Below are 12,167 nucleotides of genomic sequence, written 5' to 3'. Positions count from 1 at the left end.
TGCATGGTTCACATGACTCCTATATAACCCAGCTATCCTTATGACAACCATTTTACATCCTCACCTTTAATTCTTTCCAAAAAATCCATTTGTGCTTGGGAATCTTGTGAGTCTTCCTCAATGTTTCCTTGTAGCTGCTTCAAAACCTCCTAAAAAAGAAAGAAACATCAGCTCTGTGTGCTACAACATTAACAGCCATCACTTTATATTATCGTAAGGTGAACGAAACACACAGAAGATATACTGAGCTCAAACCACATGTAAGAAAACTTTGTCTGCCTGTGTGATAAACCGATCTGATAAAGAGTAAAAAACATCCATCAAAGAGCTTTGAAGTGCTTTGAAGATGAGTACGAGAGACACAAACAGCTTTGAAGCTGTAAAGATGCACCTGCTAATTCTTCAATGCTATGATTTCATGCATGTTGTGCCCTGATCTCACTATTAGATGTGTACTAGTCTTCAAAAACCGCCACCAGACTTCACCAAAAACTGACTTTACGAGACAAAGAGCTGTTATAACATAAAACAAACTAATATAACAACAAACAAAGAATCTCTACAAACAAAGAAATTGTCCTTTGGATAAAAGCAAAAAAGATCAAGTTAACTGTACAAAAAGATAAGGTTAACTGCATTTGAAAGACCCACTAACAATATATTTCAATCTGATTTGAGTCATATTTGGAAATAGTCCATTCATTGATGATATCTAGACAGTAAATAAATCATTTAAACAAACAAACACAACTCCCATCTGATTCAAACATAACAGAGCCATGTCATACAAGAATCCTGGCACGCACGATAACGATAAGATCCAGGAAAAACATTCAGTCTATTTAAAGAAGTTACCGCTCGGCATCTGCTGAGGTTTTAATCAATGTTCCTTCACAGCATCATTACGAATCACCCAAACACGGCCCAATACCAGAGTAAAACCATGTTTAATATGCACCACTGGATGAATTACTCTGAGCTCTTTCGTGTTTTGAAGCCAAAAAGCCCTAAACAATGCGACCGACTGACAGGAAGCGACCACCCCCCTCCCATCCCATCACATCCCGGAGACTAAAAGCCTCATGGCTTCCACCATTCAGCGGACCACCAGACCGTCCTTCCCACGCGGCCTGGGGTCTGCCGGAGACACACGGAGGTGTCCAGAAGACAGGGGTCAAACATGACCTTCTCCCATCCAGTCAAAAACAACACAGGGTTATTCAGTATCACTCGTGTGTTTGCTCCTCAGGGAGCGTGACGTCACATTGAGTCGTCTCAGGAAACAACAGCTTCATTATAGAGGAAGAGGTCATATGATTACAGGCTCTTTACCACACTGTGAGTCACAGCCATATATATATATACACTGAATAAAAGACAGGATGACAACAACATTATTTACTCACATATGACATTTAACTCTGTTTACTTTCCTCACTAATGCTCTTGATGGACATGTTACTCTAAAGAAAAAGGTTTTTAGAAAATAATCCAAATTCAGTAAAACATTATATTACCCAAATAGATTGTTGGCACTACTGAATTGAATAAGAGTGGAGGTCATACTAGAAAACATGTAACAGCACATCTGTCCTTAACAAGCTGATACATGTTTAACCCTCAGCATTTGTTTTCATCACTAACTTTAGGCATAAGCAATCCTGATATAACAGCACACTGGGCTGTTAAACGATTAATCGTGATTAATCGCGATTAATCGCATACATAATATAAGTTTGTGTTTGCAGAATATACAGTATGTTTGTGTATTGTGTGTAGTTTTTATTTATAATAAATACTCAAAGTTTCATGTATATATTTAAGAAACATTTAGGGCTGCCTAATCATTAGTGACGACTATTTGTTTGCAGAATAAAAGTTTTTGTTAACATAATTATTATACACATTATCAACAGATATTATATATATATATTTATTTATTTATATACACACATACATAATTATTATACACATTACACACACATTTAATATGTAAACAAAAACCTTTATTCTGCAAACGATTAGTCGCGATTAATCGTTAGCCAGCTCTAAGAAACATTAACGTGTGTGCGTGTGTGTGTGTGTGTTTAGGGCTGTCATAAGAGTTATTGTGATTAATCGCATACAAAATAAAATTTTGTTTTTACATAATATGTGTGTGCAGTGGGTGTAATTAATTTGTATATATAAATGCACACACATGCATGTATTTAAAAAAAACATTTACAAACACATATGCAATTTTTGTATATGCAATAAATTGTGAATAATCGTTTTGCAAGCCCTATCAAAACTAGAAATATAAATATTATAAATACGTCTCTTACATTATTGCCGAACTTAAGCCAAGTTGCAAATGGGTGATTCTCGTGAAATCAGACTTATGAGGTGTCATGAAACATTTTGATAAAAATGATTTCAAATGACATCATGCAAACCAATTTTTTTTTTTTCACATATAAAGGGAAGATTTTCATTACCGCAATGTGTCCATGACTAAATTTGGGTTCTTTGACATGGAAATATTTATAATTAAAAAATCTAAAAAATAAAAAGCTTCAGTGCATGTTATACTATAAATATTTACAGTAAAGAAACATGTGGTATTTGGTGATCATTGGTAAATGTAGAGACAATAATAAGGTATATAAATGTGTCCAAGAAAAATTCTCTCATCCTCCGCAACAATTTTCAATCATTGTTTAAGCCCTTGCGGAACTAACATTTCACAAAAATAAAAAATAGTTGGAAGCGACATAATTGACTGTGACACTCAAGATGGCTACCAGGTAAGCAGTTCTTATTTTTTCTCTCCAGATAAAAATTAAAATTTTGTTTGTCATAGTACAACTTTTTAGTTCTCATTACCGAAACATACGTTTATAAATGTATATTTAATATAATATCATGTTGCGGTAATGATAATTTTTGATAATGATAATCTTAAAATGTAAATAATTCTATAGGAAATATTTTTTAAATCCTCTAAAAAATAATAGTTATAGTAAGTTCAGACCTTAATCTTATATTTGCAAAAAAAAAAATCAAGCTTCAAGGGCTTTTTAAAAATTCTGACCTTTTAAATCTGGATTTCCTGAGAATCACCCACATATTGTCATGTTGTCAACAAAGATCACAAAAGCAAAAATCCTAAAATAACCTTTGTGAGTTATAATAACATTTTGAAACAGCAAAATCCACATTAGACTTTAATTGTATAATGGGTTTCCACCAGAGCTATAACCGAGTGCAGTGCATCAGCCCAAAGTCAAAGTCCAGAGGAATCAGATTTCTGCTATGCAGATGCCCTTGGTACAATATTAGAGTCATCAGCCCACTCATGTGTGGAGCTACAAGCACACAACACTTTTAAAAATGTCATCCTATACTCCCAGTAATGGAAATCAATGCTTCTAGGCAGCCATCTGCAGTGAGCCTGAAATACTTCTACTGTATATCTGATCCCAGGCCAGCCGCATACAGAAGTCAGCGGAGACCCCTGTGGGGCTCGAGTTATTGTTTGAGTCTGAGAGGTGGGAACCGTGTGGATGGACCACATGCCTCTCCACTTTCCCAGAGATAAAGGTGAACTGCCCTTGAAAAGTAGTGGAAAAAACAACATCACGTGTTACACGCGGTATGCAATTAGGAAAGAAACTGGTGACAGAAGATAAACAAGATTTAAGTGGGAAACACGTTATTTATTCTTATAACACGGCTCTCTAAAATGCTTGATTCTGATTGGCCAGTCACAACATTTCAAGGTTCATTCTTTTCAGATAACTACCACTCAAAACTAATAACACACTGTGACCCGGATGCTGCAAATCATTTTGACAGGTACAGTAGAGGACAATACAATGCTCAAAATGGCCGCTCTGGCGACAATAGTCCCGCCTTTTAATTAAAAGAACCAATCATCACTCAATAAAGAATGATGATTCTCTGGGGGGGAGGGGCTCTGTACAGAGTCACTTGCCAGCAAAGATATGTATAAAGGTTAGATGTCTCGCCCGCGCTGCTAGCCAATTGAGTGGAACGTCCGCATTTGGCGGCCATCTTACCACAGGCAGCTCGCTCACTCACAGCATTGAGTTTAAATGGTGCAGGTACTTTTAAATGACCATAACTTGCTTAAAGGAGTAGTCCACTTTAAAGATGGGGTCCATTGACTTTTTATAGTAGGAAAAAAATACTATGGTAAGTCAATGGGCCCCATCTATAAAGTGGACTACTCCTTTAATTTACTACCGATTTTCAAACAGTTTGGTTTGTAATAAACGTCAGAGATGTACCTATGACACCGCATACTTATACTAAAACAAAAAATTCATGAAACATGTTAAAGCAACCAGAATTATAGCCACGTTAATAACTTTTGTAAGAAACCAAGTTATGGTCATTTAAAAGTACATGCACCATTAAAACTCAATGCTACGAGTGAGCGAGCTGCCTGTGGTAAGATGGCCGCCAGGTGATGACGTTAGAGATTCCACCGTAACATGTCTAGCCTTTATACATATCTATGTTTGCCAGTCTTTTCACATGCTCAGTAGCTGAAACAACCTTAACAAAGGTATTTTTCAGCACACAATTTTAGAGAGATCTGTATTCTCCTATTCAGATAGACAGGACTTTACCCAGAGACATTGCATAGATGGCCGCCAAGTGGCACAACTTCCCATCTACAAACAAGTTGGGTAAAGTACGGCAATTTGGCATCTCCAGTTTACCTAAACCTGAATGTCTTCAGACTGTAGGAGGAAATCGGAGGAAATTATGAACAAAAAGAGGAGTTTTCATCCCTGTCTGGGCAAGGTGTAAAAGACATCTAATACCCCAGTCAAGATCTATTAAAGGATTACATCTCTCTGAGTCATTACTGCAGGAACACAGGATCATTATTTCATGAGGAAGATTATTATTAACCAAACCTTGAATGAAGAAAGCCAAATGATTTCCTACTTTATCTCCCAATGCTCTGAGACATAATTGTTTCATAATTCAAGATTTTTCTGTAACGAAATCAAAGAGAGTTCAAAACCTTACTGACTGATGATAAAAGTCTTCATGTTACTTCATCATGACATCACCTTTACCTGGCAGCAAATCCACTCATGGCTTGGTTTTGCTGACACAAGATCTTAATCAAGTCTGACACAAAACAACCAGCGATAAATCCCCTCTCTTCAGTGTTCATCTCTGTTTTGTCCAAAATGAAACAAAACAAACACAGAATGACAGAAAACTGTAAATACACCTGTTTCACATTCACGAAACTGTCAACGGTCCACCATCAACATTATTGTCCTGTGCCATCTGCCACTACAATTCTATTCCTAATTGTAAACATAGCTTTGTAGACTACATACTGACGGCTACTTTAACAAAATATTATTTATTTATTTATTTATTCTTCATGCCAATCCATACACAGGTTGGTGGAGGGGCAATTTTGGCCTGTTAGTGGAAACTGGAGAACCCGGAGTTAACCCATGCTGACAAAGGGTGGGTAGGTTTTCATCATGTGATTATTTTTAATTTTTTCGATATGTTCTGCACATCTGCTTAAAGAATTAGTACATTTTCTTAAAAGAAATCCAGATAATTTACTCACCATCATGTCCAAAATGTTGATGTCTTTCTTTGTTCAGTCGAGAAGAAATTATGTTTTTTGAGGAAAACATTCCAGGATTTTTCTCATTTTAATGGACTTTAATGGACCCCAACATGTAACAGATTTAATGCAGTTAAAATTGCAGTTTCAAAGGACTCTAAACGACATTAATAATTAGTATCGTTCGACATACAACAACAACATCGAAACGCTCCTCTTTTTCCACACTTGTAAACACTGGGGCGTAGTTTCACATTCGTCATCCGTGACCTCTTGACGTGATGACGCATTGCGTGAGGTCGCGCTGGCGCGTCACAGGACCGGAGATAGACGAGAAGTTGTGGTTTAAAAGTGCATATTTTTATTTTTATTGTCAAAAATGACAATCATTTCACTAGATAAGAGACCCTTATGCCCTTATGCCTTAAAACTATGCCTCGTTTGGGTGTAAAGTGTTGGTGTCCATTAAAGTCCATTAAAATGAGAAAAATCCTGGAATGTTTTCCTCAAAACATAATTTCTTCTCGACTTAACAAAGAAAGACAAAATGGTGAGTAAAATATCTGGATTTTTTTAAGAAAATGGACTAATCCTTTAAGTAAGTCACCGTCACCTTTTTTTTGGGCCAATTCACCATGTCGAACCGGCAGTGGTTCTCATATGAGTTGGATCATTCTGATGGCATAGCCAAGTCAAGAACATAAAATGCTAATCTCGTTTTTGGCATTTCTTATTTAAATACATAAATTGTATTTAAATACATGACTAATAAGACATATATATCATGAATCTGTCTGTGTGGAGCGACGTATGCAAGCTAGCGCTGCTTTGTTTATGTTTTGTATCCCAGCAGTCACTAGCTCTTCCGGTTGGTCGTTTTGAGTAATGAACATTAACTAAGTTCTGCCTGCAGATGTTTGTTTCAGTCCGTCAGTCGGTCGGAGTGCAGAGGAAACTACAGCAGGATGAAGCAGGACTGCATTCATCTGATAAACAATGAGAGGAAGGGAGATCCTCTAAATGAAGCTGTGATTATCCCAGACGCTGGGAACGGGAAGAGAACCGGTGGTCGCTTCCGCTTTTACATGCAAACAAGGAAAATATTTCTGATGCTGAAAAATTGACTGATGATGGAGACCTGGATTTAACTTAAAAATGTTCATTATACATCAGGGTATTTCTGAGGAATGACATTACATCATTCAATGAATCACTGTAATATTAAACCGCCGTGACTGGCAGAGGAAGACAAACACACTGTGGTTTAGTGTTGCAGAGAAAGATCAGAATGAAGATATTTCGCTAATTTTATGTTTCAATCAAATAAGAATGCAGGACACTTTACATGTTCACATTTAAGATAATATCTTATGCTTGGTTGCTAGCGTGCTACATTGTAAATATGGTGAAAACTGTAACGCAGTAACACAGATGGGACTCACCGCCGGTCTCTGTAGCATCTGTCGTGGTAAATAAAGCACTAGACAAACCCAACATCTCATTAAGTCCTTAAAGCACTATGATTATATATCTGGGGATGGTATAACCGTTGGCATGAGGGCGATCTGGATGGGTCCAATATCAGATCACACTAATGAGAGAGATTTCATCCAAAACCTCTTACATAAGACAAACATTAATGCAGAGATTTCACTTCCTGAGGCAAATACTATTTCTCTCTTCTAGGTTGGTTTGTAACATTGATTAAAATATGACTACTTTCATTTCGTTTTTAAACAATCAGTCCTTAAAAAAGGTGCCGTTTGAGAGCAGAACGCAGCTGTGGCCGAGATAATGTTATTGAACACAATTATAGCATTTAGACTGAAGTGTTAACAGTAATAACACATACACTTTACTGCTTACATAATGTGATCTTTACTTAACCAACCAAAAGGATATCACACACACATAAACATGTGGAGAGAAAATCAGCTTCCGCTTCAAAGATTCTCCCCTAGCAACACGGATCTCACATCTACAGCGAGACACAAACTCCCTTTAAGACTACTGCTGTGTATCGGCAAGAATCTGGCCATACAATTCGTATCCCAGTACAATGGTCGCGATACGGTACCATCCGGTACACTGCGATGCTGTTAGCCATGGGGTATACTGGGATATTTCTTATTTTGGGAAAAGAATAGGATATAATTTTAGAAAAGCTGTCATCAAGAACACACCATCGTATGCAAAACTTAGCCAAATATATATATATATTTAACATGTTGTGTGAAACCGACCCAGACCCATCCAATACTTAAAAGATAGACCCTTTCAAACCAACCTGATCTAATGGGACTTTACACATATTTTACGAGTTGGCTAATTCACATGCAGTGAATTGAACAAAAAAAGCATGATTATTAAAATATATGATAGACCACTAGAGCTACACGACTCTCAAAAAAATGTGAATCACAATCTGTTAGTCTTTGAAACAACAGACAACCATTAGGAATGGGATGATAAATGCTGATACAGACTAATAATAATACCTGGCCGATAACTTTTCTGAATCGCACAGCCGATATTATTCGCAGCTATTTCATGTACTGCGGCTTTTGAACAGTAAGTCCTTATCAATCTGAAATCACTGTTAGTTTGAGTCGTTTATAACAGGGGTTTTCAAACTTTTTGTGTGTGTGGACCACTATTTGTAATCAAGAATTTTCGCGGACCACCTCATAATAGTTATTATAAAATATGTCTACACAAAGTCCTGAATTACTCTGCACATCTAAATAGTCTTACTAGCACTAAAACTATAACTGGTCATCACATCAGTACAACAGGTTTCTTAACCTTATATCATAATTATTTATATACATATTCTTAGTGTTGGGAAAAGTTCACTTTCTACATGAACTAGTTTAGTTCACAGTTCACAAATTTTAAAATGAACTAGTTCAGTTCATAGTTCATATTTGAAAATGTTAAACTAGGTCACAGTTCCAAAAATGAACTAATTTATAGTTATTTTTTCCCATATTATTTTTTTAAAATGATTGCCATTATAGCCCATATAGAACCACCACAGACAGCAATTATTTGATCAGTTTTAAGCTAAATGCGTCAGATTTCATCTTCATGTCCAACTTTAAATCCTAATCCAACCAGGATTTACATTATCATTGACTGTCTTTTAATTTTTGTATTTGCTTGCACATACCTTGAAAGGCTAGCCGGGTGGGGGTCGCACCCCGGGCGAGAAGCGCTGCGAGGCATTGCGTGTATGACAACTTGCAGGTATTGCACTCCACACGTGCACGTTAAATAGCGTGAGCTTAGTCAAAGTCTATTTCAAGATCCGGAATATGCGTTAGCAGCCTATCTTAATCGTTAACGATTTAGGACAAATATGATGTTATTTAATGTTAAACTATTTGAGTTGCGCGGCAGCAATTTAGGCAGCGTCTGTGTTGTGATGACGCATGCAGCTTGACTGGTGAACACCGAGTGGTGGCGGTGTTGCCAGATTGGGTGTTTTTTCCGCTACATATTAAGGCCTGTTTACAGTGTGTTTTAGTCGGGTTTTCGCCTGGAAGAATATACAAATCTGGCACCCTATTGAACGACGTTAAACTGAGAGAGCGTGCCGTTCACAGGCACCAGAATGAATAAGTTCACAGTAACGTTTATTAGGCAGCAGTACACGTTCGCCCAAAATATTAACGAGTTTGTATATTAAAATATACATATTCTTATTTTGCCTTTTCACGGACCACCTGCAGTACCCTCGCGGACCACTAGTGGTCCGCGGACCACAGTTTGGGAATGGCCGGTTTATAACATGCATTTGAAAAACCAACATTCGTCAAACATAATTATTATACATATTCTTTATTATCGTGAAAATAACTGAAAAGGTTTGATGAACAGTGATATAAATATGCTTATATGCATGTCTTGTATAATGGTTCTTTTTCTGCAGTGCACATATTGACTTTCTGCATGAGAGCGCCCTCTGGCTTTTGGATGTATAGAGGCAATATACTGTAAACATTGAGAAGCATAGCAAGCATCATTGGCCGATTTACAAAATATGAATTGCTGCAATCTCTTGTAAAATGTTTTTAATTATTATTTTTTTAAATATAAAAAGATTTAATAAATCACTAATACATATATGTAAAATCCCCCTTTACATGACTGCGCGACAGTGCCTATGCATATTTCAATGTTATGGTAAGATATCTGTTATACTTTAGTAATGAGACACTGTGCTTGAATCGAGATCGTGATTTTTTCGTCACAGGGGCAAAAGCAAATCGGACGTACAAAGACGTACGAAGTTGGTCATACGAATTCAAACGAATTACCCGCCTTGTAAAATACATACAAACTGCCATGAGATCGTGTTGTTCAAACATGTTAAACAGTATGAGGCACATCAGCAACCCTGAGCTCATCTACAATTCAACAGGAAATATCACCATCTATCTGAACATGTTTAAACCTTTTCTTAAAAGCAGACAGGGTCTCTCTGTAAAACTCAACCAACTCTTAATGTCTCATCACATTCAGTTAATGCCTAAAGTTCTTTCAGAAGCTCTCTCCTCTCTCAGGACTGTCAGGTCACATCAAATTTCATACTTAAAAAAAACGCTTCTTTAAAAGCTCAGCTCAGAAATCTTTGGTATCTCACGCTAAAGAAAGAAATACTCCTAATAAAAGATCAGTGGCAGATCACATTATTAGCCCTGATGGTCAGGGATATTATAAAACAAGCCAGTAACAAAAATAAGATTGGAATGACAAAATAAGACACTGAGACTGTAAGGCAATAAAATGTGTTTGAATCAGTCGGAACAAATCTTCTTTCTAAACAGTAACTTACTGTTTGATTAGTCGATTAATCTGGAAAAATAATCGGCCAATTAATCGATTATGAAAATAATCGTTAGATCCTTAAGCATCTAACGATTATTTTTCTTAAGCATCTAACGGTTATTTTCATAATCAATTAATCGGCCGATTATTTTTCCTGATTAACCAACTAATCAGATAAAAATAAAAATATTTGCTCAATTCGATTTTTGACCACACATTTCATTATCGATTTTTTGGGATTTTATCAATTAGTTGTTGCAGCCCTAGCCAATAGAGATTATTACATTGTGATGAAAAAAACAATAGTTCTTCAGGATAACATCCATGCACAACAAAACCAAATCATACCTTCATATTAGATGCCTCTGTCTCCAGTTTGTTGAGATGGTTGGAGTTGTCCTCAAGTTCTTGTCTCAGATTGGAGTTCTCCATCTTCAACGCCTCCACTTGCTTCAGCAGCTGGTCATACGACGCTGCAGCCATCTTGAACTATCTTCTGACCTGCACAATTCAAAAGAGAACACACATTCTCTTTTAAAGACCTATTTAAATAAGATGTCATCATTCCCAATTAAATGACAGATGATGCACAGACAAAAAAATATTACGGTTGGTCAGTGGGTTTCGTATTGGAATTGGTGAGTCAATCAGAATCTCTGATGTTCCTAAGGCCATCAATGATCATTTCGTATAGAACGACAGTCACAAACGGGCCTCACGGGTACCCGAGCATGCAGAGGGAAGCGGGTGACATGATTGTGGAGACAGCAACACAGAGCTGCGTTTATAAACTCGGATGAAAGTTTCTATTTTTATCGATGTCTCAAAGTGACAGCTGATCAACCATGTGAAAAATCTACCACATCACCACTAAAGCTCCAGTGATGGGCTGAAGATCAGCTTCATTTCAGTGGATCTGGACTCTTTATATGAGGAGTTCAGACGCAAAACCCTCTAAGTGTGTCTGACATGTTTTCTTGTAAATTACCTTTTTTTTAAACACTGAAGTTTCCTCTTATTTTTTTCTAGTAAAATAACTGTGGGTATTTTGTGTAAAACTGTGTGCATCAAAATAGATTTTTGTAGAAAAAGGCCAGTACACAAATTACACGGTAACACTTTACGTCTTTAACGTCTAATCAAACATGACCTAACGATAAACAATGCATCTAAAGCATTCAGTAATGTTAGCTCATGCTAATTTCAGCAGCCATCGACCACACCCTCTGATTCAATAGGTGTCATCGTCGTACAGTGTACCTGCTTGTCGTATTATAGCAAAAATCCTGCAGTGTATCCCGGGGTTAACACATAAAGCAACCAATCCCCTTTCGCTTTGTGTCGCTGCATGTTTAGAGGCGAGGAAATGTCTCCACAATAACAGACAAGTGTGCAACCATAAATCATTTATTCACAAACGTTTCTAAAGTTTATAACAACAATGGTGTAAAAATACGTAAAAACAACTCTTAGATTCCACTGATTGCTTCGACCAAAGCTCTTGAATCTCGCATACTATTCAGATTTGTGTTTTTCCAGGTGGACCGTTAAGGAACGAGACACACGTGTATCCTGGAAATCCTGTATAATTCAACCAATCAGAGGATGACTTCGAATCTGCTGAAGTGTCTTTAGATAAGTTTGCAGTATGCATCAGATATTCAAGCTAACTGCCCGCGGGCGTGACATCTTAAGGGGGTCGCACACCAGAAGCGCA

The 12,167-nt window shown here is 37.0% G+C and overlaps 1 protein-coding gene across 6 annotated transcripts in view; it reads right to left on the bottom strand.

Moving 5' to 3' along the window:
- Positions 1–12,167, bottom strand: part of apc (APC regulator of WNT signaling pathway) — a 34,790-nt gene that overhangs the window by 14,510 nt on the left and 8,113 nt on the right. For 5 of the 6 annotated variants that reach the window (XM_065264220.2, XM_065264249.2, XM_065264241.2 and 2 more), the window contains 2 exons: positions 10,799–10,951; positions 65–149 (listed from right to left, as the gene is read on the bottom strand). In XM_065264220.2, the coding sequence (XP_065120292.1) occupies positions 65–149; positions 10,799–10,933 (220 nt within the window). In that variant the 5' untranslated portion in view covers positions 10,934–10,951. Of the gene's footprint in view, positions 1–64; positions 150–855; positions 1,088–10,798; positions 10,952–12,167 lie in introns of those variants that run through there. The other variant, XM_065264256.2, reaches the window with a different exon arrangement.

Source organism: Paramisgurnus dabryanus, chromosome 10, assembly GCF_030506205.2.
Source record: "Paramisgurnus dabryanus chromosome 10, PD_genome_1.1, whole genome shotgun sequence".
Lineage (NCBI taxonomy): Eukaryota > Metazoa > Chordata > Actinopteri > Cypriniformes > Cobitidae > Paramisgurnus > Paramisgurnus dabryanus.
The sequence above is the reverse complement of the archived record's forward strand: the minus strand, read 5'-3'. Positions and strand labels throughout refer to the sequence as shown.